The sequence below is a fragment of the Somniosus microcephalus genome, chromosome 3 (assembly GCF_052327205.1).
Source record: "Somniosus microcephalus isolate GS21.2 chromosome 3, FLI_Smic_1.0, whole genome shotgun sequence".
Classification (NCBI taxonomy): domain Eukaryota; kingdom Metazoa; phylum Chordata; class Chondrichthyes; order Squaliformes; family Somniosidae; genus Somniosus; species Somniosus microcephalus.
Window position 1 is genome coordinate 299,572,995 of NC_140989.1, and position 26,632 is coordinate 299,599,626.

The window sequence follows — 26,632 nt, forward strand, 5'->3', positions numbered from 1 at the left end:
CACCTCCAATTTTTCATCGATGGATGGAACTCTACCGATGAGTCTGTCTTGGCCTGGAGCTCCTCAAACATTTCCTGCATCCTTTGGACTTCTTGCTCATGTTCAACCTTTAGTTGCTCATATGCTTTCACTAAAACTAGCTTTTCGGAGGTTGCCGAGTTAACCCCCTCCAGAATTGTAGCCTGGGCCTGTTCATACTGTTCTTTCAACTTCTTACACTCTGCTTGTAAGGAGTCGTAGAGAGGAACTGGGATAAAATCCTGGCTGCCTGAAGATTCCTCTTCATTTGTTTCGTTCTGCAAATATTCTAACTCTTGAACAGCATCAGGGAGATGTGATCGATACTTAGCCATGATGGCCCTATGGTCGCTCTCAGTTTGAGCTAGCTGCCTCTGTTGTCTTTCCAGGTTCTCCCATTCGGTGTCCCAGAATTGTTCCATTGTTTTCATCTCTTGTACAAGACGGTAACTCAACTGTTCTAATTGTTGTTGTATTTTGCGATACGTTTGAGTCCGGGCTCTGTGTTCTTCCGTCGTGGATAAGTCCTTAACTTGGACAGGCTCAGAATTCTCTGTCAACCTGGAGTTCTGCTCTGAAGCTTTATCCTTCTCGGTAGCATAAGCCTTTATGCCTGTCTTCGTTTTCTCCACCATAGTCGGCAAGTCCATTTCAGCCTTGTCTTCCATATTTGAGTTAGTCTTATCGTCATCCGTTCCAGAATCTGAGCTGATTGCTCGTACCGAGTCCTCACTCGTGATGGCTTTTAGATAGTGCCATTCCATGTCTATTTTCTTAATCCAATCCCGTCCTAGAAGTGGTGGTCCTCCCTCAGGTAATACGTACAAGTTCATTCTTGGGTGTTCTTTACCCCTCTCTCTCACCTTGACTCTTATCTTCCCCATGGGGTATACTTTATGCCCCGTGTATGTCTGTAATACGAACTTGGTATTCCTTAAGGGTATGTGAGAGAATAGCCGGTGGTAGTCCCTTCGATTGATGACTGATAGAGCTGATCCAGTGTCCAACTCCATTCTTACTTGGACTCCAGCTATTCTTAGCATGACCCAGATAGTTTGTAGATCAGCTTCCCTCCCCACATTGTGAATTCTCAGACTACCCAGCTCCTGGTTGTTTGGGTCTGAGTCTGAATTCTGTTCGTCTGAACTCTTCTCAGCCACCTTGTGTACCTTGCTGTACTTTTCTTGTGGTGGCTTCCTTTGGTTGTTGGTCTTCTTCCCTGACCGGCATACCTTTGCGATGTGACCCAGTTTGCCACATTTCCGACATTCTTGGTTCTTAAACCAGCATTGATTCTGGTCGTGCGTTGTCTTCCCACAACGATAGCATTTTGTTGTATTCGAGGTAATTTGGTCCACCCCGAGTGCCGCCGCCTTCAGCTGCATTTCTGCCGTTCCTTTCGCTGCGGCTTCGTGCGATGCAGCTATAAGAACAGCCCTGTCTAGTGTGAGGTCGTTCTCTTCCAGTAGTCGCTTTTGCGTCCCTTCTTTGGACAATCCACATACGAACTTGTCTCGCAGTGCCTCTGTCAGATTCCCTCCGAACTGGCAGTATTTCGCCAGCCTACACAGTTCGACCAAGTATTCCGCGTTACTTTCGTCTTTCCTCTGCGTTCTTGCATAGAATTTGAAACGTTCAGCCAGCATCAACGGTGTGGGGTTCAAGTGGTCCTTCAGCACAGCCACAATCTCTTCGAAAGTCTGATCCGCCGGTTTATCTGGTGCTATTAGATGCTTCAAGAGCCTGTATGTTTTTGCCCCCATCGAGTTTAGCAATGTTATCACCTTGACGTCTTCCTCTATTTTGTTGGCTTCACAATAAATCTCTATGCGTTCCACGTACGTGGCCCAGTCTTCTATCTCAGAATTAAAATCGTTAATATTCCCTCGTTTAGGCATCTTTCTTTCCTTGGGAGCAGCACAAGTATTTCTTTAAGTATTCTTATTTATTTGTTTATTTCTAAGATGGCGGTTTTTCCCGCGAAAATGGCGGTTTCCCGCTCTTTCCTTCTCTCTCCGCCCACTTCAATGGCAGTTAAGATGGCGGTTTTCCCATGAAAATGGCGGTTTCCCGCTCTTTCCTTCTCTCCCCGCCCACTTCAATGGCGGTTTCCCGCTTCTGTCGTCTTCTCCGCCTAATGGCGGCTTCCCGCGTTTCTTCCCTGGTGGAAGGGGTACGCTTTCCCCACAGTGGACAGGTTCAGCCGCTGGCTGGCTTCCGCACAGCTCCCCTTACTCGGCTCTGTCTTTCTCTCCCGCTCGCACGGCTCTACCGGCGCTGGGTACACCCCGTTCACGGATAACAGTTCAGCCGCTGGACTGGCTCTCGCGCAGTCTCTCTCACCTTGCTCGGCTCTGTCTCTCTCTCCCGCTCGCACGGCTCTACCGGCGCTGGGTACACCCCGTTCACGGATAACAGTTCAGCCGCTGGACTGGCTCTCGCGCAGTCTCTCTCCCCTTGCTCGGCTCTGTCTCTCTCTCCCACACGTTCGGCTCTACCGGCGCTGGGTACCCCGTTGGCGGAGAACAGTTCAGCCGCTGGACTGGCTCTCACGCAGTCCCTCTCCCCTTGCTTGGCTCCGTCTCTCTCCCACACGTTCGGCTCTACCGGCGCTGGGTACCCCGTTGGTGGAGAACAGTTCAGCCGCTGGACTGGCTCTCGCGCAGCCTCCTTTGGTCGGCTCTGCCTCTCCCACACGCTCGGCTCCCGTTCGCCTCCCAGCCCTCACGCAGTCCGGTGCTTCCCTCCCCGGCTGCGGCTGAGTTTCTCTCTTCCCGCGCCTGCTCCCGGTCTCAGCGCTTCGTGGCTTCGGTCGCTGCCCGGCTTTTCCCGCTGATCGCGGTCCGGCTATCTCACGACGCCGTTGGACCCGACTTCCTGACCAGCTCTGCTCCCCCTCGACCGTGGTCGAGTGCACAGCCCTTATCCTCCGGATTTCGTTACACTTTCCCCTACTCACAGTCTCCGCAGCCGCCTTGTTTCCTGCTGATCGGCTCACTCCGCACCGTGGTAGAAGGGTAGTCAGTGCCTGTTGCTGCCGGAAGCTTTTGTTGCTAAGTCTTCTTCCTTTCTATTGCTGCAGCCTCGTGTTTTCTCCCAGCATAACGACGAGGGCGGTTGCCTCTCTTCGACGCTCTTTAGTTGCTTTGGTAGTCTTGCCGCAGGGTACGATCGGACTCGTCGCCACTGTAAAGTCTGTGGGTTGTACTGTAAATAACGACACAGACTTCAGGAGTAACAAACAAACAGGTCTTTACTATTCGAAGGTCAGGGCGAATCTGCCCCAGCAATCCTGCCACAACACTTATATACTGGTGTGGTCACTGTCGGTATTACAGTATACAGAAGCCAAACAAGTAGTGCCACACCTAAAGTAGTTCTCTTAAAGGTGAACGGTTACATACAATAGTTTCCTTAAAGGTAGACGGGTACATACACTACAGAACCCACTTTTGAGTTTTATGCACTTTTGAAGTGTTTGGAGTAATCTCTCTATCCAGTGTCGCCTCCTTGGAACAACCTATTTCAACATTTACGGATTACTTCTGTCATCTCAGCCTCACTTGCCATCTATTCTATCAGCATCGGTGCCCTTGACAAAATTTCACCTTGGTCCTCAGAATCCCAACACGATCAGCCCCAACACCAGCATCACCAGCAGCACCAACATCCGCAGCAACCTTCTCCGCAAACAACTGATGCTTCACCGGACACAGGGCATCATCACCCATATACATTGCTGCCTGGGATGCCAGCGATGGCCTCACCATGTCCAGATTTGCTTCACTTAACATTGTATCTCCTGGCTGTCACATGATGCACCAGGTTGGCACCACCCCACATCAGCACCATAAAGCATCCCTACAATGTTCAAGCCATTCCTTTCACACTCATCACCATTGGGGGGGGGGGGACATATGTCTCACCATTCACTGCAACTCATTTAGCCACATCCAAAGGTGCACACAAATCTGTCCAAGAACGCAAAGTGTTGAAAATAAAGGTTTCAGTGTTTGACAGCACATTAACAGAAACTTCACATGAACATTGGCTAAAACACACAAGTGCCTACCCTTGTGTGTTGTTAGTTGGTATGATTGGACTAGGATGAGGGTGAGTGTGAGTGGTGGCTAGTGAAATGGGGAAGTGATAATGTAGATAGAGAGGGATGGGTGGAGGTGCAAGGTAAGTTGGTGTGAGTAAGGATGTGCAGGAGTAGGATAGGGAAGACAAAGTGATGGGGATGTGATGAGTGGCACAGCAGGATGAGGTTGAGTGTGGCCTAGCAGTAATGTTTTGTAATCTACTGAGATCATTGAAAGGTTTGCACCACTGCAGCCTGGTCCTCTTGATGACATCCCTACTTGTGCCCTCCTGTGCAATGTGCAACCAGGCTGTGTTGATCTCCTCGGGAGGTGTCTTCTGCCCATTGGAAGGGAAGAGAACCTCCCTGCGTGCTGTGACTCCCTCCATAAGCATATAAGCACACGCCATGGACATCGCTCGTCACAGACCCGCCGAGTTTGGAAAAATCCAGCCCAGGGAGTGTGTGATTAGCTAAAGGGGTGGGGGACAGGCTGGTGGAAAGGGAAGCATAAAAAACTGCACAGTGGAACAGGCTCCAGTGGCCCAGGAGTCTGGTAGAAGAAAAAAGCAGGTTGACACCGAGTGCGCAGTACACTCGCCAGCACTGCGTTCCGATGGAGGCTCACTTTACAGGTCAATTTATTTATTTCCCAGTCTAAGTATTTGTGTTTTTTCTATCACCTTTCCCCTTGTTCTGTTCCTTTTTCAGTGCTGTTCATCCGTAATATCTTCTCATTATGATGAAGGGTCAGTTTTCTCCACATGTTGCTTGACCTGCTATGTGTTTACAATATTTTCTGGCTTTGTTTGTGGGAGTACTTGATGCTGAAACTGGGTACCTGAAATGGGAAGACTTCCATTCCCTAGTACTAAGTTCCTTCATCTTGATGAGCATATGAAAGAAAAAACTAATAAAATACTTTTTTCTAATATTGGTATTGCAGTGAGGAACTGGCCTGAATGTAGGTACAGCACTATACAAGCTATGCAATTCCTTCCCTGATTGAAATCCAGCCAGTCAATGTAAAAACTTGCTGGAAATCACTGTAAAGTACTGGGCCAGAATTTGCTGAAAAAAATGTAACGTTGAACATTAACAAACCTAACAACTGATTAAATTAATCAATTAAACTAACACATTCAAAGTACCAGTGTCCTTTTCAAAAGGATGTTTTGGAAACTTAGAATTTCTCATTCTACAGGAACTGCATTTAATTCAACTTCCTTGGTTAATAACTGATAGAACATGTAGACGAGGCAGTCCACTGTTCAAAGATTAGCTCTAGCATTCAGATAGGCATTAAGGTATTTTGTTCATATAGCATTAGGCAGATAACCTTTGAGTTAAACACAGTCTAGACAAGTTCGCAACAAGTTTAAATTGGTATAACTTGTAATTAAAATACTAATCGGAGAAATACAACTAAATAATACGTGACATAATGGCCCAGAATTTGCTGAAAAGATAATGGCATGTGAACAACAACTTGTGGCAAAGAAGAGATACCTGTGAATTGCGAATCGCCACAAGTTGCTGGACGATTTGCGCCACTCCACCGTTAGCTTCGTGAAAACGACTTCTCGCCCTTAATCTCCCCATGAGTTTCATGAAGTTGCTGCATTTGCACATTAATTGCCCATTAAACTCGCCACAGAAGGTTAAGTCTAGTAATTAACAGTGTAAGTACCCTTTTAATGACGTGATAATTGTTAATGACTGCCAATCAACCTCTCTGGCCCAGAAAGTGAACAATTGAAAGTGTGGAGTCTCGTTCCTTTAGGTTATAAATTGTTATTAGAGATTTTAAAAAATTCAAATTTTAAATGAAAGCATATTTTTTTACTTTTCCTTTCTGTCTCTTTTTTCTCTCTCTCTTAATCCAGTATTTCTTGCCCTCTTTTTGTTTCTCTTTCTGTACCTGATTTGACATTGAATTTACCCACTCTAATTCACACTCCTTTTCAGCCCTTCCTCTGTTTATTTCTCCATCCTTTAATCTCATTGGCTAAGGAGATACACTGTTGGTCCTATCGTTCACCAAGGTCCCAGATGCCCTGTCACCCTTGCTATGCCGTTATCAGCTCGCACTTCCAGCAACTTTGTTGGCAAAAATGTTTTGAGCTGAAGGGTGCAGAAAAAAGTCTGAGATGCCCCGCCCTAGCAAATTCTGGGTCATTGTGTACTTATTTCAATGTGCAAGGCAGTGCTGTTGATTAGAATGCAGATTCGGGGAAATATAATAGCAATCTGGGACAAAGTTCATTCACCACAAACCGCACAACACCCCCACCCCGACATGAGGAGATGACAACCCAACATAAATAGGGAAATAAGCCATCAACAGTGAGACAGCAAAGACAGTGAGCCCAGCCAACAGGACCACTATTAGGGAGACACCTATGTTGCCCTAACTGAACCTCAGGGACCAAACACAAAGTAATACAACATTTAAATCCGCTTTGCCTTCATGCATAACCATGACAAGAAGCCTAGCATATCAATGTACGCCCGCCACAAGAACTAGGCAATCATACTGCAGAATGTCTTCCGAAAATATAAACTCTCAAAAATACAATTTTAAATGACTGAAAATGACTTTTAAAAATGTACAGAACCATTTCCTAGTTATATTGGGGTACAGCAATCAGTTTCTTAGTAAATTAAAAAAAACCTTATATTCAAAAGCTTTTAAAATGTTCTTATTAGTGTCCTTGCGCCCAAAAGAACCAGCTTAACTTTTACAGTCTCTTCAAAGACCTGCAAATGAGTGCAATTAGTGGAAATTCCCAATGGTGATTAATGGTGGGGGCGTGGCAAGTTTTGTGGGCGGGGCCTGCTTCTAGCATGATGTTTTTTAAACTAGTGCAAAAGATCGTGGAAACTCCAGTTGCGCTGAACGTAATTTGCGCTTTGGTTCCTACAATTGGCTTCATGTTAAGGTAAGGAAAATAGGCCAGGGTTCTAACTCCTGATTGCTATCCAGTGATCCATGAATGTTAGTTCTTTCCTCATAAATTAACTGAGATCTATTTTTTTCTGTATTATTAGACTAGTGGTCCTTTATACACATTGGTCCAGTGACACAACTGAGATCAAAAGCTCATGAGGCCCTACCACTCTGTACCGTACCATGTAGTTCAATCTACTGCTCCGTGGAACTCAATGCAACATAACCTCAGCAAAAATTAACAAAACACTTAAATACACTGGCTGATAAAACAAGTATTGCAACAAAGATATATTCACTCCTCAGAATTTCTGGAATTTCTATTATTATGAAATTCTTCAGCCTGTTTTGCCTTGCTTCATACTGAAAAGGTTAGAAAAATAGAAAATAAGATTAACATGTGCTGGATTGCACTGAAAACAGTACAAGGTCAGCGGCTGTTTGTTTTTTGTTAAGTCTGTAATTTCTTTTTCTCAGACTAGGTTTAACTCTGTTTTGATGAAGCCTTTCACAGTCTTGAGTATGTAGCAGTGCTCCAGTCAAATAACAGGGTTACACTTATTAAATGGTGTTTAGTTCATACCTGGTGCCATTCAGCACTAATCATAGATATTTTTTGTTGCTGATGTTATTTAAAAATGAAACACTACATGTGTCAGGGTTGAAAATATCCAACAACACAGGCAGTTACAATGGATTTTCTTCTTTCCATAAACATTATTTTTCTATGGAAAGTGTGGAATTTGATATCTTATTCCTAGATGTCAGGGTAACCCTATTCAACAAGATCAAAGGACCATGTAAGGGAATAATTACTTAAGACCCCAAGTCCTGGCTATGGATAGGAAAAGTCAGCCAGGATTCCCATTTCTGATCCCTATCCAATGACCCCCTCATGGATCTCCACATTGAAACTAGATGCGTGCAGATGTCAGATAAAGACAAGACTGGGCTTGGTTCTGATGCTCTCCTTGATGGAATATCATTGTCTAGGCTCTCACATAAACACTGGCCACTTGGATCAAGTTGTGGCAGTCTGACACTATTTGTAGAACTGTACACTACCAAAAAATACTATTTCTAGCTTGCTTGTTCTAACCATTGTAGTATTTCTGTATATTCAAAAAAGACAGCATTAAAGATGCATGTTTTGAATTTTACAGCATCTGAAAAAATGATAAATTACTTTTGAATTTCTAAGACTGTATTATGAAGCAGAATTAATGGAAATCTGAAAAGTGACAGAATATTTCTCCAAACTTAAAAAAAATTAGATGTATATACATTGCACCAAGACCTTCAAAGAGCTCGTACTTTTTAAGCAGTGAGCAAAGCCACAGGCCAGATCACATTGCACTCTTTGTTTATGTCAGATATCATGTTAGAGTCCATGAGCAAGCACGACACAAAGTGTGGCATCTGCAGACTGTGCCAAGTCTGGCAGGCTGCAAACGTTACATTTATGATAATGATCTCTGGGATTTTATATCAATGTACTTCAGCACTATGGACATGTGTAAATGTTAAATGGCACAAGCACCCACCAGAAGAGAAGGGCAACAGATGTCAGTTGGTGTCAGGTATCAGTAAACAGCAAAAGCACAAGGGGCTTCTGTTCTTTCTGCCTTTTGGAAAACATCACACTATGATATTCCTTTCAGCTTCTTTTAAAGAGGTAATCCTTCTTGTAGCAGGACATAACCGTCAAAAATATGATGTCAATATAACCCCTTCTTCTTGTAATGTTTTCAAAAGTTTTCCATTTAAATTTTTTTATTTTTCCTTCCTATACAGTGTAAACTATTACTTAATTGTGACATGGTATGTCAGGCACTTGTGCTAAATATTTTGCTGTGTCACTGCCTGCTGGGTAATGCACTAGAATAACCCAGGGCTGGCTAGGCCTCCAGGCTTCCCTTTAGGGAAACATTGGCTCCAACTGCCACCTCACTCCTAATAGCACTGTTAAGATTGGAAATTTGTGGAGCAGCAAAAACACACATCACACTGGCCTCCCATTTTATGGTACAGTTCACTGTAACACATTGCTCCACTGGGCTGGCCACTTCTTAGAGCATAAAGGAGAAAGAATGAGGATAATAGATAAAACACAGGAGTTCTCACAGTTTGCTTTTTTAAATTTCCTGTTCTTCTGGCAATGAAAACTGAGGTATGACAATTTGTGAGGTATTTTAAATAGTTTTGAACATGATGCAGATAGACCAAACAAAAGGAATAATTTCAACACCAAATGAGCTATAAAAATTTCCATTTAAACCATACCTGTATAGATTTAAAGTCACCTGAGGCACAGGCTCCCAGAATAGCAGCGCCCACCAAAACTGACTCCACCTCCTTGGCAAGGACAATTGGCATGCCTAAACAAGATATATCAACATCTGCATTATATATTATACAGCATCAGAGTACAGTTGAAGAAATACTGTCTTGTATTAAACTTTGCCACAGCCTGTATTTGAATTATTATACTAACTTATTCATTATTATTATAATACACATGAACTGCTCTTAAGTGCTGCCTAAGAAGGTGTTAATTCTGGCACTGTTGCTTGCAATCAATGAACACTCGTGACTGGGTAGTGGATGAGAAATCTTTAATTATGGACTACAAATAGGAGCAAAACAAAAGAAAGTAAACATAACTGATCAAACAAATCAAATAAGAATACATAATTACATATGATCTCTGAACCAAATTGATGATCCAAGCAAATCTCAATTGAATTTATTTGTATTAATTCATAAATATTTGACTTTTGGCCCAAGCTGGAGCTTTCAGAGGTATTTGATCCTTAAAGAAAACCATGGCACACATTCACATCGACACAGTTTGTAGTTTTTGTCTGTTCTGTACATGCACAGCAACATTTGTGTTTACTACTTGCCAACTGTTTGCACTGTCATGTGGATTCTTGTTTTAGCCTCTTCAAGGTAAGCATTTTGGTGTCTATTCCCATAACAAAAACAAAACAACTAGCATTTATATAGTGACTTTAATGTAAAAGCAAATGAAAAATAGTTGGGGGCAATGGACACCAAGCTGTGGAGGAAGAGAATAGGATGGGTGACAGAAAACTTAGCTGAATAGATGGGTTCTGAGAACATTATTAAAGATAGAGAGAGAAGTGGAGTGGTGCAGATAGTAGGGCCAAGGAAACTGAAGGCTCTGCTGCCAATAGTGGGATGAAGGAAGGGAATGCGCAAGAGGCCAGAGTTGGAGAACTGAAGAGTGCGAGAGGGGTTATAATGGCAAGACAAAGTTGCAGGGATAGGGAGGGGGCGAGGCCATGGAGGATTAGGATGAGGATTTTAAATTTAATACATTGGTGTCAGTGAGGATGTGCGAGCAGGACAGGATCCAGACAGCTGAGTTCACGATAAATTAGAGCTTATGAAAGGTGGGAGGCCAGCAACGAGGACATTGGAGTAGTAAAGTCTAGAATTGACAAAATAATGGATAAGGTTTTCAGCAGTAGAGAGGCTGAGATGGGGCAGAAGTGAGCAAAATTGTAGAGGTAAAAATAAGTGATCCAGTGGCATGTGCCATGTCATTATTAATCCTAGTTCATGACACTTTGGTGCCACTGGTTCCAAAGTATCCAGACTCTAGTGTAATTAAACTGACATGACTGTTCTTGTTCCTGTGGGGAACAGATATGAGCACATCTGGCGCGCAACTGATTTACTCATCCATCACAGATCTGGCTGGGCCACATCAAGCATGATTGAGCCTCTCCCTCCTGTGCCCAAAACTTCTCACTACTTCAGATCATCCTGGAGAGCAAAGATAACCTCCAGCTTCTTTTCTCTACTATCAATCATCTCCTTAAACCCCTTCACCCAACAAGTGCAAGGAGCTCATGGACTTGTCACTAAGGTTGAGACCATTCTTTCAGCTGCCTCTGCTGTATACACCCACAACACCTTGCTCACCAAGCTAAAGGTAGTATTAGATCAAAGGAAGAGGCTTATAATGTTACCAAAAAGAGTAGTAAGCCTGAGGATTGGGAGGATTTTAGAATTCTGCAGAGGACCAAGAAATTGATAAAGAAAGGAAAAATAGAATGAGAGTAAACTAGCGAGAGACATAAAAACAGACTGTAAAAGCTTCTATAGGTATGTAAAAAGGAAAAGATTAGCGAAAGTAAATGTGAGTCCCTTACAGGCTGAGACAGGAGAAATTATAATGGGGAATAAGGAAATGGAAGAGAAACTAAACAAATACTTTGGGCAGGAATTTAACTCAGGAGTTGGGTTGGAGGTGGGACTACAACTTTCGGGGTTGTAGTCCCACCTCCATCGAGATGCAGCCAATCCACACAATTTTAACTTGATTGACCTTCTTGAGCCCGTCCAGCGGGCTCAGCAGGCCAATTAAGGGCCACCTGGCAACAGGTGACGTCACAGACTGAAATTTCATCTGTCAAGAGCTTTTGACAGATGAAATTTCAGTGTTTCACAGCTGTTTGAAGCTGTCAAACACTGACAGTCTTACTTCTAACCTGAGTCCTTCTCCACAGACTCAGTTAGAAATCTCTCCTGCACAGAAAGCTGCAGGCTGTCACTTTTGACAGTTCGCAGCCATTCTGCTTTCTGTGCCGGTGAGATGAGGGACTCCCGGGACCTAAAGGAAGGAAGGCTGAAAAGGTAAGAAAAGGTAATTTACACTTATTTAATCAGTTTAGACACACCAAACACACTTACCTTTGCACTCATGCACACATCACTCACCTGAACACCGACATCTCAACCCCTCCAAGTCCTTCAACCCGATGGCCCGCCTCCTCCAACTTGGCGTGGTTTGGAGCCGTCGAGAATCATAGAAACATAGAAGATAGGAGCAGGAGTAGGCCATTCGGCCCTTCGAGCCTGCTCCGCCATTCAACGAGATCATGGCTGATCATCCAAACCCTAGCACCTGGTCCCTACACCGACAGCCATCTCACCCAAGCCCTATCCCCGTAACCCCGTAACCCCACGTATTTAATCCCCCCTAACACTAAGGGTCAATTAAAAACAATTTTTTTTTTTTATCATGGCCAATCAACCTAACCCGCACATCTTTGGACTGTGGGAGGAAACCGGAGCACCCGGAGGAAACCCACGCAAACACGGGGAGAATGTGCAAACTCCACACAGACAGTCACCCGAGGCCGGATTTGAACCCAGGTCGCTGGCGCTGTGAGGCAACAGTGCTAACCACTATGCCACCGTGCTGCCCTTCCCACACTTCAACCTTCAAAATAGGGATTAGGCTAAAAACTGCCTGTTAACTACCTGTTAACAGGCAGTTAATTGGCACCAATCCCTTCCCGCCTCGGGTAGGCGGGTCCCAGTGTGGGGCGAGTACCCGCCTCCTTTGAAACGGGCATGGAGGCGGGTTTGGGTGCGAGATGGGGTCGGGACCCCTGATTTCGGGATTTTAACCCCCCCCACCCCCGACACCTCCAATCCTGACTCCACGGCATAATGAAAATCCTGCCCTTTGTGTCTGTCTTCACAGAAGAAGACGCAAAAAACTTCCTGAAAAAGGCTCTAGCAAGAATGAGGAACTGAAAGAAATTCGTATTAGTAAAAAAATAGTACTGGAGATATTAATGGGACTGAAAGCCGATAAATCCCCGGGACCTAATGGCCTACCTTCCTAGGGTTTTGAAAGAGGTGGCTATAGAGATAGTGGATGCATTAGTTGCCATTTTCCAAAATTCCATAGATTCTGGAACGGTTACCGCGGATTGGAAGGTAGCAAATGTAACCCCACTATTTAAGAAAGGAGGGAGAGAAAACGGGGAACTATAGGCCAGTTAGCCTGACATCAGTAGTCGGGAAAATGCTAGAATCTATTATTAAGGACGTGGTAACAGGGCACTTAGAAAATAGTAATAGGATTGGGCAGAGTCAACATGGATTTATGAAAGGGAAATCGTGTTTGACAAATCTGTTAAGAGTTTTTTGAGGTTCTAACTAGCAGAATAGATAAGGGGGAACCAGTGGATATGGTGTATTTGGATTTTCAGAAGGCATTCGATAAGGTGCCACACAAGAGGTTATTAAACAAAATTAGGGCTCATGCGATTGGGGGTAATATACTAGCATGAATTGAGGATTGGTTAACGGACAGAAAACAGAGAGTAGGAATAAACAGGTCATTTTTGGGTTGGCAGGCTGTAACTAGTGGGGTACCGCAAGGATCAGTGCTTGGGCCTCAGCTGCTCACAATCTACATCAATGATTTGGATGAGGGGACCAAATGTACAAGTTTGCTAATGATACAAAGCTGGGTGGGAATGTAAGTTATGAGGAGGATGCAAGGAGGCTTCAAGGGGATATAGACAGGCTATGTGACTGGGCAAGAACATGGCAAATGGAATATAATGTGGGGAAATGTGAAGTTATCCACTTTGGTAGGAAAAATAGAAAAGCAGAGTATTTTTTAAATGGTGCGAGATTGGGAAATGTTGGTGTTCAGAGGGACCTGGGTGTCCTTGTACACGAATCACTGAAAGTTAACATGCAGGTACAGCAAGCAATTAGGAAAGCAAATGGTGTGTTGGCCTTTATTATAAGAGGATTTGAGTATAAGAGTAAAGGGGGAAGAAATTCGGTGGAGCCGCAAACGGGGCGGCAAGCTCGCCTGGGCGCCGGAATTAGCGCATCAATCGGAGCAGTTGCGACCGCCGGAAATTCAGCTTGAATGCCCCAAGAGGGACACGGGGCGAGGCTCGAGGCTCTCCGTGTCCCTCTTAGGGCGCTGAAACGGAATATCGCAGCGCAACGTGCCACAGCGCCACATGCTGCGACACAGCACGCTGCGGTACTGCAGGCCTTCCTCCCATTCTTACGGGGGAGGGGCCTGCACCAGCGCGATCAGAGATTGCGAGTGCCGGCAAAAGAGCCCGGCACCAAGGAGAAGTGTCAGGCTCTCGGAAAACAGCCGGCACTGCCACGGGGGGAGATCAGGAGGCCGGGGATGGAGGTGCTGGCAGCCGGCTGCCGGAAAAAACAGCCGCCCCGCACCTCCACCTTAATTTGCGCCACTGCCACCACAGGTAGGCCCCGTGAACTGGGCGCGAGTTGCGAACGGCACTACAGAGGCGGGCGCTACCAAATATCGCGATCAGGGCGGTAGCGGGGCGCTGCGCACACCGATGACATCATCGGTGGCGGCGCAGCGCAACAGGCTAATGCTGCCATTAGCGCCCCAGCTAAATATCGCGGGAGGCGTGGCCAGTGGCGCTAAAGCCACTGAGTGCCCTCTTTAGGCGCTAACTGGTGGCGCAGCCCACCTAATTTCTAGGCCAAGATGTCTCACTGCAATTATATAGGGCCCTGGTGAGACCACACCTGGAGAAGTGTGTACTGTTTTGGTCCCCTTAACTAAGGAAGGATATACTTGCCATAGAGGGAGTGCAATGAAGGTTCACCAGACTGGTTCCTGCAATGGGGGGGATTGTCCTATGATGAGAGGTTGAGTAGACTAGACCTATATTCTCTAGAGTTTAGAAGAATGAGAGGTGATCTCATTGAAACATACAAAATTTTTACAGGGCTTGACAGGGTAGATGCAGGGAGGATGTTTCTCGTGGTTGGGGAGTCCAGAACCAGGGATCACAGTCTCAGAATAAGGGGTCGGCCATTTAAGACTGAGATGAGGAGAAATTTCTTCACTCAGAGGATGGTGAATCTTTGGAATTCTCTACCCCAGAGGGCTGTGGAGGCTCAGTCATTGAGTATATTCAAGACAGAGATCGATAGATTTTTTAAAATTCATTGATGGGATGTGGGCGTCGCTGGCTGGCTAGGCTTGCATTTAGTGCCCATCCCTAATTGCCCTTGAGAAGATGGTGGTGAGCTGCCTTCTTGAACCGCTGCAGTCCATATGGTGTAGGTACACCCACAATGCTGTTAGGAAGGGAGTTCCAGGATTTTGGCCCAGCGACAGTGAAGGAACGGTGATACAGGTCCAAGTCAGGATGGTGTGTGGCTTGGAGGGGAACTTGTAGGTGGTGATGTTCCCATGCGTCTGCTGCCCTTGTCCTTCTAAGTGGTAGAGGTCGCGGGTTTGGAAGGTACTGTTGAAGGAGCTTTGGCGAGTTGCTGCAGTGCATCTTGTAGATGGTACACACTGCAGCCACAGTGCGCCGGTGGTGGAGGGAGTGAATGTTGAAGGCGGTGGATGGAGTGCCAATCAAGCGGGCTGCTTTATCCTGAATGGTGTCAAGCTTCTTGAGTGTTGTTGGAGCTGCACTCATCCAGGCAAGTGGAGAGTATTCCATCACACTCCTGACTTGTGCCTTGTAGATGGTGGAAAGGCTTTGGGGAGTCAGGAGGTGAGACACTCGCTGCAGAATTCCTACCTCTGGCCTGCTCTTGTAGCCACAGTATTTATATGGCTGGTCCAGTTCAGTTTCTGATCAATGGTAACCCCCAGGATGTTGATAGTGGGGGATTCAGCGATGGTAATGCCATTGAATGTCAAGGGGAGATGGTTAGAGTCTCGCTTGTTGGAGATGGTCATTGCCTGGCGCTTGTGTAGTGCGAATGTTGCTTGCCACTTGTCAGCCCAAGTCTGAATGTTGTCCAGGTCTTGCTGCATATGGACACGGACTGCATCAGTATCTGACGAGTCTCGAATGGTGCTGAACAGTGTGCAATCATCAGTGAACATCCCCACTTCTGACCTTATGATGGAGGGAAGGTCATTGATGAAACAGCTGAAGATGGTTGGGCCTAGGACACTGCCCTGAGGAACTCCTGCAGTGATGTCATGTGATTGAGATGAATGACCTCCAACAACCACAGCCAACTTCCTTTGTGCTAGGTATGATTCCAACCAATGGAGAGTTTTCCCCTTGACTTCAGTTTTGCTCGGGCTCCTTGATGCCACACTCAATCAAATGCTGCCTTGATGTCAAGGGCAGTCACTCTCACCTCACCTCTTGAGTTCAGCTCTTTTGTCCATGTTTGGACCAAGGCTGTAATGAGGTCAGGAGCTGAGTGACCCTGGTGGAACCCAAACTGGGCGTCAGTTAGCAGGTTATTGCTGAGTAAGTGCCGCTTGATAGCACTGTCGACGACACCTTCCATCACTTTGCTGATGATTGAGAGTAGACTGATGGGACGGTAATTGGCCGGGTCGGATTTGTCCTGCTTTTTGTAGACTGGATATACTTGGGCAATTTTCCACATTGCCGGGTAGATGCCAGTGTTGTAGCTGTACTGGAACAGCTTGGCTAGGGGCGCAGCTAGTTCTGGAGCACAAGTCTTCAGTACTATTGCCCGAATGTTGTCAGGGCCCATAGCCTTTGCAGTATCCAGTGTCTTCAGCTGTTTCTTGACATCACGTGGAGTGAATTGAATGGGCTGAAGACTGGCATCTGTGATGCTGGGGACCTCAGGAGGAGGCCGAGATGGATCATCCACTCGGCACTTCTGGCTGAAGATAGTTGCAAATGCTTCAGCCTTGTCTTTTGCACTCACGTGCTGGGCTCCACCATCATTGAGGATGGAGATATTTTTGGAGCCTCCTCCTCCTGTTAACTGTTTAATTGTCCACCACCACTCACGACTGGATGTGGCAGGACTGCAGAGCTTTGATTTGATCTGATGGTTGTGAGATTGCTTAGCTCTGTCTATCGCATGTTGCTTCCGTTGTTTGGCATACAAGTAGTCCTGTGTTGTAGCCTCACCAGGTTGACACTTCATTTTTCGGTATGCCTGGTGCTGTTTTTGGATATTAAGGGAATCAAGGGATATGGGGATAGTGCAGGAAAGTGGAGTTGAGGTAGAAGATCAGCCATGATCTTATTGAATGGCGGAACAGGCTCGAAGGGCCAAATGGCCTACTCCTGATCTTATTTCTTGTTATGTTAAGCTACTTTCCCTTCCATGAACCTGCGTCATTGACTTGTTCCATTTCTATCTGCCCTCAGGCCTACGCTGAGTTCATTTTGTAAGTGAGACCCTTCTCCTGCTCCACTGACCCATTTCCTACTAAACTGCTAACCACCCAACTTCTCTTCCAGGCCCCCATGCTAGCTAATATTGTAAATGGTTCCTTTCTTCAAGTATTGTCCCTCTCCATTATGAAGCTGCCATCATCACCTCCCTCCTCAAAAAAACACCCTTGATGACTCTGCCCTTGCAAACTATTGGCCATTCTCCAACCTCTTTTTCATCTCCAAAGTCCTTGAACGTGTTGTCGCCTTCCAGCATGTCTGTCACCATGTTGCACTATCCTTTCTCGTCCTTCTCAACCTCACTACAGCCTTTGACATGGTTGACCAAGCCATTCTCCTCCTATGCCTCTCCTCAGCTCAGTGGGACTGCCCTTGCTTTGTTTCACTCTTACCTATCCAATTGTAACCAGAGTATCACCAGTAATGGCTTCTCTTCCTACCCACACACCATTATCTTTGGAGTACCCCAAGGATCTTGCCCCCACCTCCTCCTAACGACATCATCTGAAGACATGGGGTCAGCTTCCACATGTACACTGATGACACCCAGCTCTACTTCTCCACCACCTGCCTCGACAGCTCCACTGTCTTTGTGTTGTCACACTGCTTGTCTGACATTCAGTCCTGGATAAGCCGCAATTTTCTCCAGTCAAACATTAGGAAGGCCAAAGCCAACATCTTTGAACCCCACTACCAACTCCGTACCCTCGCTACCAATTCCATTTGCCTCCCTGGCCACTGTCTCAGGTTTGAAACAGACTGTTTACAAGCTTGATGTCCTATTTGATCCTGAGCTTCTGTCCCGATATCCTCTCCATCACAACGAACACCTGCCTCCACTCCTGCTTCAGCCCTTCTGCTGCTGAAATCCTCATCCATGCCTATGTCACCTTATATTCGACTACTGCAGTCTTCCATCCTTCACCCTCAATAAACTTCAGTTCATCCAAAATTCTGGTGTTAGTATTCTATCATACATCAAGTCCCGCTCACCCATCACCCCTGTGCTCGTTGATCTACATTAAATTCCAGTCCCCAATGCCTCAAATTAAAATTTCTCAACTTGTATTTAAATCCCTTTATGGTTTCGCTCCTCCCTATCTCTGTAACCTCCTCCAGCCCTATTAGCCTCCATGAACTGTTCCTGCAACTATGGTCCAAGCCACTCCGCCTCTCCACCTCACTCTCTTCTTTTAAGACCTTCCTTAAAACACATCTGTTTTACCAAGGTTTTAGTCACCACTCCAAATATCTCCTTCTTTAGCTCAGCGTCCAATTTTGTGTGATTATGCATCTGTGAAGCACCTTTGGATGTTTTTCGATGTTAAAGGTGCTATTCTTGATGTTGTGAGGAACTTATTTGCATCAATGTGTCAGAAATCCTGGTTACAGAAATCTGTTCAACCCTCTCAAGCTGATACATTTTCAAACTTTATTGCATTTATTTCCTTTTTTAGAGTAATACTTCCTGTTTTAAGCTATTTTTATATCTTTGTCCCTTCCCCAGCCATGTAGCATTCATTGGCAAAAGCAAGCCAGCTCCCAGGCCTCCACTAATGAACATTGCAAGGTACACAAAAGTAGCAAAAGACCACTTTCCTTCTGATTTTCTCTTGGTCCCTAAAGTGTCTGGCCTCTGTTCTGCGCCTCCTCTTGGCACAATAGCTGAGATCAGCACTGTGGAATAAGATTCTTCACCCACCTTCCACCAGTCCACAGCACAGAAAGTTGGTATACCATTTTACTCCCTGCTTACAGTTTTTTTCTTTTTACAAAACCTAAAATATGTGAAATGATATTGGAGGCACTGGAAGTCAAACCCTCCCACAATTTTGACAAATTTAAAAGCCAAAATAGGACAAAGAATAAATTGGTTTCACATGTCCACCAAAAACTAGTTAAACTGTTAGTAAAAATTGCTTAAAACTTGTGTCCGTAGACCAAAGCCCGATAGTCTTCCTCTCTTATTTGTCAGACCAGCACAAATGTAACCAATTCTGACAACGGTATAAAAAAACTGATAAGCAATAGACTGGAGATTCTCTTGGGGCACAGGAACATTCAGATCGTTGTGTGTTGCACTGTATTTTTATAGTATATAGGACCCCCAAAATATTTCTACTAATGTATTAGTACCTGTTGGTTGTATGTCCAGCAAAATGAATAAAGGATGCATCTTAATTTTAAATTGCAGCCCACAAATTCCCTTTACGTCTATGATTGCATAATTTTGTAGTTGACACAGAGACAGAGTACTTATGTGGTTTACTGTTCAAACAGCTTAAATCTGAAAATGAATCTGCAGCACATGATAAATGATAGACAGGAGTCTTATGAGAGATCCTTTTTCAAACAATCTGATAAAAGCCACATGCACAGACAAGCCTAAGCCTCCCTGTAGGGCTGAGAGTGCATTTTAGGCCTGCTACACAGTTTCCACTCTATCTGCCAATACCCTAGATAAAAAAGTACATTTTGCATGAAGTTCTAAATAGCAATTATGCAGATTACATGGTAGCATGATACTAATCCTGATAAAAAAGGGAATTCTGTTCCTGTGTAGAATGCATCTGCTGTATATTATATTTATAATATATTTGCTGTATTTGGTTATGACATGATCATGATGTACATTTAAATCAGTAAACAGATATTAACATCACCTATAAATCCAATAGTTTTCTTACATTCTGAGAATGACCTTTGTGATTGAGCACAGAATTGATTGTTTCCAGTCTACTGCTAGCACCCATTCTACAGTAACCACTGCAATAAAGCATCAAAGTTCTGGGGGAGGGCGGTTATTTTAGCCAAAGGATGAAAACAGGCGCTGCGCTAATATGAAATGCCTGTTTGAAAGTCCAGATTTAACACTCAATTTTCAGGCTAATTGATAATTACCATGATTTGAACGTGCCTGCAGGCACTAACCAGAAAGCTGCAGGTTTAGCACTCAAGTGCTGATTAGACGCAATTTTTGTGGAGCAGTATATGTGGGCTCCTCACACCCACTTCCACCGAAGGTGTGGAGTGCACTGGCTGGCACACAGCAGCTTGTTGCAGGATGGTTCAGGGACCGAGGGACAGGGCGCACAGGTTATCGGATGTGGCCTTGGAGGTCCTGGTGGAGGAGGATTGTCCTGTATCCGCAGGGGGAAGGTCGTCACCTCACCCTCCTGTCTCTCTCTCCTGCAGCAGCTGGTGCTGCTCTGCCTGGCCTCAATTCCTCCTCCCATTCCTCGCCCAGACCAAGGGGGGCCCCTAGCAAGATGCCGATGACCAAGCACTCCCTTTCGCCTGGTGACTCCTATAAGGTGGAGTAGCACAGCACTTACTCTTTTTAGGTGAAGTCCTCAAGAGAATTTGCGGAATAAATGTTGCTCGAGTGTTGGTGAAGTCTTGACAAAGTGTCTCAGAAAGTCTCTTCATGTGTTTCAGAGGACCTCTTCACAGCTCCAGCAGCAAATGACCATGAAATGGTGAGGATCCCTTTAAGGTGAGTATCCCTTTAAGTAGTGCATGAAATCGACATCAATGCCGTGTTTACTCCCAATCAGCTGGTTGCTGTTAGGGGAGGGTGTTAGTTGAAGCGCTAGTCACCAAAATGCCATGCAGCCTCTTGAATGAACGCTAGCAGGTATTTTAAATGGCAATCAGCTGTTTAACAAGCCCCCGGGTGGCCATTCCTAGCGCTGGCTTCAACTCCTTTACCAAGATGGCGCCGTGCGCTAATCGCAGGCTAAACCAGCTTATCAGCTTACGATCCCATCTTGGCCACCTCTTTAGTGGCTAAAGTATTTGACGAAAATTGCCCCCCTGATTCCTGCTATGCCATGTATAACTGCTACCCCAAGGTATTAACTTGTACCTACATTTTCTTGGTGATCATCATAAATTTATGCCCTCTAGTTACCAACACATTGATCAGTGGAATGTTTTTCCATATTTACCCTGCCAAAACCCTCCATAATTTTGAATACCTCTATCAGAGCTCTTCTCTGGGAGTGAATTTCTTTGCCTTTTGCGAGACTTTAGTGGCACTAGAATGGCGTTGCCAATTTTTTAGGCATCTGAGGGTCAGGATTATATGAAGTGTTTGGCTCCTCATACTGCACAGAACGGTCATGGGAGTGAGGTGAACTTGTCGCATGGCAGCTGACTCCTGGCATGGAACTGCCATTAGTTGCATCTCTGAAGGGTGCTCCTGGACAGCCTGGTCTGACCTCCCACATTCCACTGGCATGGTTCTCCGAGGGGACGGCAGGAGGTCTGGCATGTGCTGCTGTCTTGAGGAACAGCAGCATGATGCAGCTGTGATTCTCGGGTTTCTGAGTGGATAGCTTATGAACTCCACACACTTGGTGTTGGAGGGTAGGATGGAGGGAGCAGAAGGGAGTTGGCAAGAGGCATCTTGCTATCGAGACGAGAAACTTGGGATACTGCCACATGCCAAATAGCTGCTACATAGTTTAATATTTAGAGAATAACGAACACATCTCCTTCAGTGGGTAAATGCGGTACATGATGTAGCACTGAGCCAAACAAACCAGAAAAGTATCATATCCATTCGCTAGTCTTTCCTGTGTCAGCCGATTTTAGCCAGGGTGGTGGTGGAATGATACAATTTCCTATCCCAAGGTTAGGGAGGGAAGAAAATCAGCCAGAGTTCCTAATCATGATCATGATCCAATCACCTCTGCTGGCTAGGATTGGGCCTGGCTGTCAATTAGTCTGTCAACATTCACCTTCTGGGCTTAAACATGAACAATGGCCTCGCCTCGAAGCATGGGAAAGCAGCTTCAGTTGAAAAGAGAGAAAATTGGATGAAAAACAGAATAATGAACTCTATTGTTAAAAAAATTGTGTGCATTGTTGTTATTGTTGTTCTGTTTGACAGACCCATTTGACGATATTTTTATGCTGCCCTGTTCATCATCTTCTAACGATCTCAGAATGTAATGATAATGTTGTCCTATTCTGGAACACATTGGCAGTTCATGCAGTCATTTAAGAGCCAAGTAACCTTTTCAGTTTGGGAACATCTATAGAGGAGTCCACAATCTGTGCAGATTGTATGAACGCCTGACCAAGCTGCAACCACAATGGATTGTGTGACCACTCCAGGGCTCTGCATGGCAGAGGTCTGCCTTGGATTAGATCTTAAACTCAGGCTGAGATTCCAAAATTAATGACTTGACTGGTGTTCTCGAGAATTTGGGTTCCAATGCAACAGTCTATCTTATGTGGATTCATCACATTGGGGGATCACATAACAAAGGGCTTCATCAACCTGATTAATGCCTAGAGCTTCCACATAGATCTCAGGCCATGCTGAGGAAGGTGGCACAGGAACATAAGAAATAAGAGCAGGAGTAGGTCATATGGCCCTTCGAGCCTGCTCTGCCATTCAAAAGATCATGGCTCATCTTCTACATCAACTCCACTTTCCCGCCCTATCCCCATTTCCCTTGATTCCCTTAATATCCAAAAATCTATCGATCTCTGTCTTGAATATACTCAACCAATGAGTATCCACAGCCCTCTGGGGCAGAGAATTCCAAAGATTCACAACCCTCTGAGTGAAGAAATTCCTCCTCATCTCAGTCCTAAATGGCTGACCCCTTATCCTGAGACTATGACCCCTAGTCTGGACTCTCCAGCCAGGGATATCAGCTTCTCAGCATCTATCCTGTCCAATCCTATAAGAATTTTACACATTTTCCTCAGATCACCTCTCATTCTTATAAACTCCAGAGAATATAGGCCCATTCTATTCAATCTCTCCTCATAGGACAGCCCTCTCATCCCAGGAATCAATCTAGTGAACCTTTGTTGCACCGCCTCCAAGGCAAGTATCTCCTTCCTTAGGCAAGAAGACCAAAACTCTACACAGTACTCCAGGTGTAGTCTCACCAAAGTCCTGGACAATTGTATGATGGAGAGGCTTCTCAGGGTAATGCCATGTCTGTACTAGCCAGCTGCCCTGCTCCCCTGCCTTCAGATGTGCCAGACAGCATGTAGTCCCTGGCAGCCAATGCAATAATTAATACCTGTGATGCCTGCAGTTGTAAGGTAATTTACTGACCCAGCATAAAGATGTAGAATCATCTCCATCCCTAGAGACAGACACTGACATCCAGCTGCCATTCACCTCACTTCTTCCTCTCAACTGGGAACCACTTAAAAGAAGCACATGTTTCAGAAGTAGAAAGCACAGACCATATACTTTCAAAAATGGAAAGCTCCAGGTTAAAATATACAGAACACATGCACACACTGTTAGGTAAATAAAATTTGGGTAATTGGTATTCTAATATTTTGTGATGGTTCATTTGGGATAAGACTGAAAAAGAATGTGGAGGAATGCTGAATTACCCTTAGATGCTGATGTGAAGTTGTGGGTAATGGTGACAATTGTTCAATTGCCTCGGATTTGAGGGATATGTACAGGTGACTGTTGTGTTGGATATCTTTGGCACTTAACTGGATATACTTTCTGTTAAAGCTTGCCTTAAGAGTATTGCTTAATGAGCAGTTGATTGTGTAGCTATTTCTTCTGTCTCTTGGTCATGGTCATTTTTTGAAACTGGTTGCCACATGTTTGCCTTTTCCTGCCTGTTCCACGGCAAAGCTCTTTGTAATGTCAAGTTGTGTACAGTACAGAAGGCAACAATCATTTTGGACACATTGTCAAGGCTTCTATTGCAGCAATCCCTCTGATCGGTCTCGGTATTTAAACGGTTGCTTAAGGATGCAGATGGTCTGCTCCACCAAGATGCTGGTAACATGCTCCCTAATATATCTTTGCACTTGTGCACCTCAATGGGATAAACAATCAAGGCTGCAATCGATAGTCTGGTTCTCCCAGTAGCCATCCATCCAGTCTTCTGATTTTTGAAATAGTAGTGACAGCATAGATGGTGTAAAATGAATGGATCAAGGTAACAGCCAAGGTAACAGGCATTCACAAGCATTATTCTGCACTTATATGGAAAGACCAGCTGTACATTTTTTGGAGCAAAACCCCTTTCAGTTCATAAAGGGGTTGGTGTTGCAGATATGTGTCACGTATGAGTTACTAATAATTCTGAGGAGTCCAACCAGATGGAAAAAGTGCAGGGTATTATTGTGTCATTGGCCCAGAAATTTGGGTCTCCACGGGTGAGTACGCACGGGGTACTCACCCGTAAGCCCAATGGAAGTGCCGGTTTCCTGCATGCACTGCGCATGCGCGGGAATCCGGCACTTCCGTTCCCCTGAAAGAAGGGGTTCAGAGGTCAAATGCGTGCACAGGAGAGGCTGCGTGTGCGCATCGAACTTACGTTTTTTTTTGCAGGTTTTCCCGGGAGGGTAAGTCTCCAGAAGTTAGACATGTAAAAAGGTAAGTGGTGAATTAATTAATATTAAAACATTTTTTCCACAGGTTTATTATTTTTATAAATACTTTAAAGAAAGGTAAGTTTATTTTTAGCCCCGTTAGAAAATAAAATTATTTTTTTCAAAAATTTAAATTATTGTTTAAAATAGTCATTTCGTGTAATTTATAGTTTACTAGCTGGAGTGCCCGGCGGTGCCGAGGCTTTTTTGAGGGCATGTTGTTGTTGGAAGAGAGAGAGCGACTGGGGGGGAAGAGAGAGAGCGACTGGGGGGGAAGAGAGAGAGTGACTGGGGGGGAAGAGAGAGAGCGACTGGGGGGGAAGAGAGAGAGCGACGGGGGGGAAGAGAGAGAGCGACGGGGGGGAAGAGAGAGAGCGATTGGGGGGGAAGAGAGAGCGCGACTGGGGGGGAAGAGAGAGCGCGACTGGGGGGGGGAAGAGAGAGAGCGACTGGGGGGGAAGAGAGAGAGCACGACTGGGGGGGAAGAGAGAGAACGACTGGGGGGGGGGAAGAGAGAGAGCGACGGGGGGGGAAGAGAGAGAGCGACGGGGGGGAAGAGAGAGAGCGACTGGGGGGGAAGAGAGAGCGCGACTGGGGGGGAAGAGAGAGCACGACTGGGTGGGGAAGAGAGAGCGCGACTGGGTGGGGAAGAGAGAGAGCGCGACTGGGGGGGAAGAGACAGAGCGACTGGGGGGCAAGAGAGAGAGCGACTGGGGGGAAAGAGAGAGAGCGACTGGGGGGGAAGAGAGAGCGACGGGGGGGGAAGAGAGAGCGACTGGGGGGGAGAGGGAGAGCGACTGGGGGGAAGAGAGAGAGCGACTGGGGGGGAAGAGAGAGAGCGACTGGGGGGGAAGAGAGAGAGCGACTGGGGGGGAAGAGAGAGAGCGACTGGGGGGGAAGAGAGAGAGAGACGGGGGGGAAGGTGGCCCGATGGACCCCTGCGAAGGAAGAAGGTAAGCTCTCCCTCCCTGTCCCACCCCCTCACTCTTTCCCTCCCTCACCCTCTCTCCCTCCCCATCTCTCCCTGCTTTACTCTCTCTTCCTCCCCCTCTCCCTCCCTCCCCCTCTCCTCACCCTCTCCCTCCCTCACCCTCTCTCTCTCTTCCTCCCCGTCTCTCCCTGCTTTACTCTCTCTCCCTCCCTCCCCCCCTTGTCCTCTCCCTCCCTCACCCTCTCCTCACCCTCTCCCCTCCCCCCACCCTCTCTCTCTCCCCACTCCCTCCTTGCCCCTCTCCTCTCTCCCTCCCTGCCCCTCTCCTCACTCTCCCTCTCCTCTTCCTCTCCTCCCTCCCTATTTCTCTGTCTCTCTGACGTCTGTCTGTTGACTGTTCCCCTCTGCTACTCCAGGCCCCGCCGTCTGCCCGCTCTCCAGGGCAAGGTAAGAGCCGGGCTCCGGCCCCACACCCACACCGCCAGGGAGCAGCACCCGGGGAACCCGCCCGCCGCCTAACGTGAACAACAAACACCCTCCTCACCTGTCACGGAGTTGAAGTCTCCGAAAGCGGCCACGGTGCCCCGGGCCTCTTCCCCCGAGCATTCAGGAGGCGCGGGGGAGAGAGAGAGAGAGAGAGAGAGAGACTGGGGGGGAGAGTGAGACGCTGCCGCGCACCTGCTCCGCGGAGCTCCGTACCGCCACCGCCGCACCAGCCTTTACTAAGATGGCGGCGGGTAGCGACGCTCGGCTGAGGCCCGCCCCTCCAGCCTTCACAAAGATGGCGGCGATTGGGGGCCGCTTGTTGACTGGGGCCGGGAGGTGCCTAGCTCGGGCGTGGGTGCGGAGGAGAGGCCCAGGCTTCGAGGCCTACAAAAACAGTGAAAGGTAGGAAAATTATAGAGGTTAGAGAAAAGATGTACAAATTAATTAACTTTTTTTTTAAAACAATTTGCTGGAAATGTATATTTGAAAAGAAACACGCAGGAAGCGGGAAAAAGTAATGAACAGTTTGGAATCAAGATGGCGGCCACTCATCTCGGTTCAGAACGATAAGGCCCGCCCACTCACGCACCGATTGGTCGACCGTCATGTCACCGAAGCGTAGGATTGGTCAATCGTCCTGTCGCTTGACTCTAGGAGGGCCCGCCCGTACGCACGACGAACCCGCCACGCAGCGATCGGTCGACCGTCGGGTCGCTGGACCGTACGATTGGTCGACCTTAATGTCACTCTATGCTAATGAGCGGATAATGAGCGGAATTTTGAACGTTTTTTGGATACCGCGGGCG

The 26,632-nt window shown here is 46.3% G+C and overlaps 1 protein-coding gene and 1 long non-coding RNA gene across 4 annotated transcripts in view; one reads left to right on the forward strand and one right to left on the reverse strand.

Annotated features, from left to right (window-relative positions):
- fggy (FGGY carbohydrate kinase domain containing) overlaps window positions 1-26,632 on the reverse strand; it is a 420,841-nt gene that overhangs the window by 64,007 nt on the left and 330,202 nt on the right. For all 3 annotated transcript variants that reach the window (XM_085982838.1, XM_085982840.1, XM_085982839.1), the window contains one exon: window positions 9,336-9,430. In XM_085982838.1, coding sequence (XP_085838964.1) covers window positions 9,336-9,430 — 95 coding nt within the window. The remainder of the gene's footprint in view (window positions 1-9,335; window positions 9,431-26,632) is intronic.
- Window positions 6,975-26,632, forward strand: part of LOC147122093 (uncharacterized) — a 31,144-nt gene continuing 11,486 nt past the window's right edge. The window contains exons 1-2 of the long non-coding RNA XR_015077676.1: window positions 6,975-7,044; window positions 20,471-20,528. This is a non-coding gene — a long non-coding RNA (uncharacterized LOC147122093). The remainder of the gene's footprint in view (window positions 7,045-20,470; window positions 20,529-26,632) is intronic.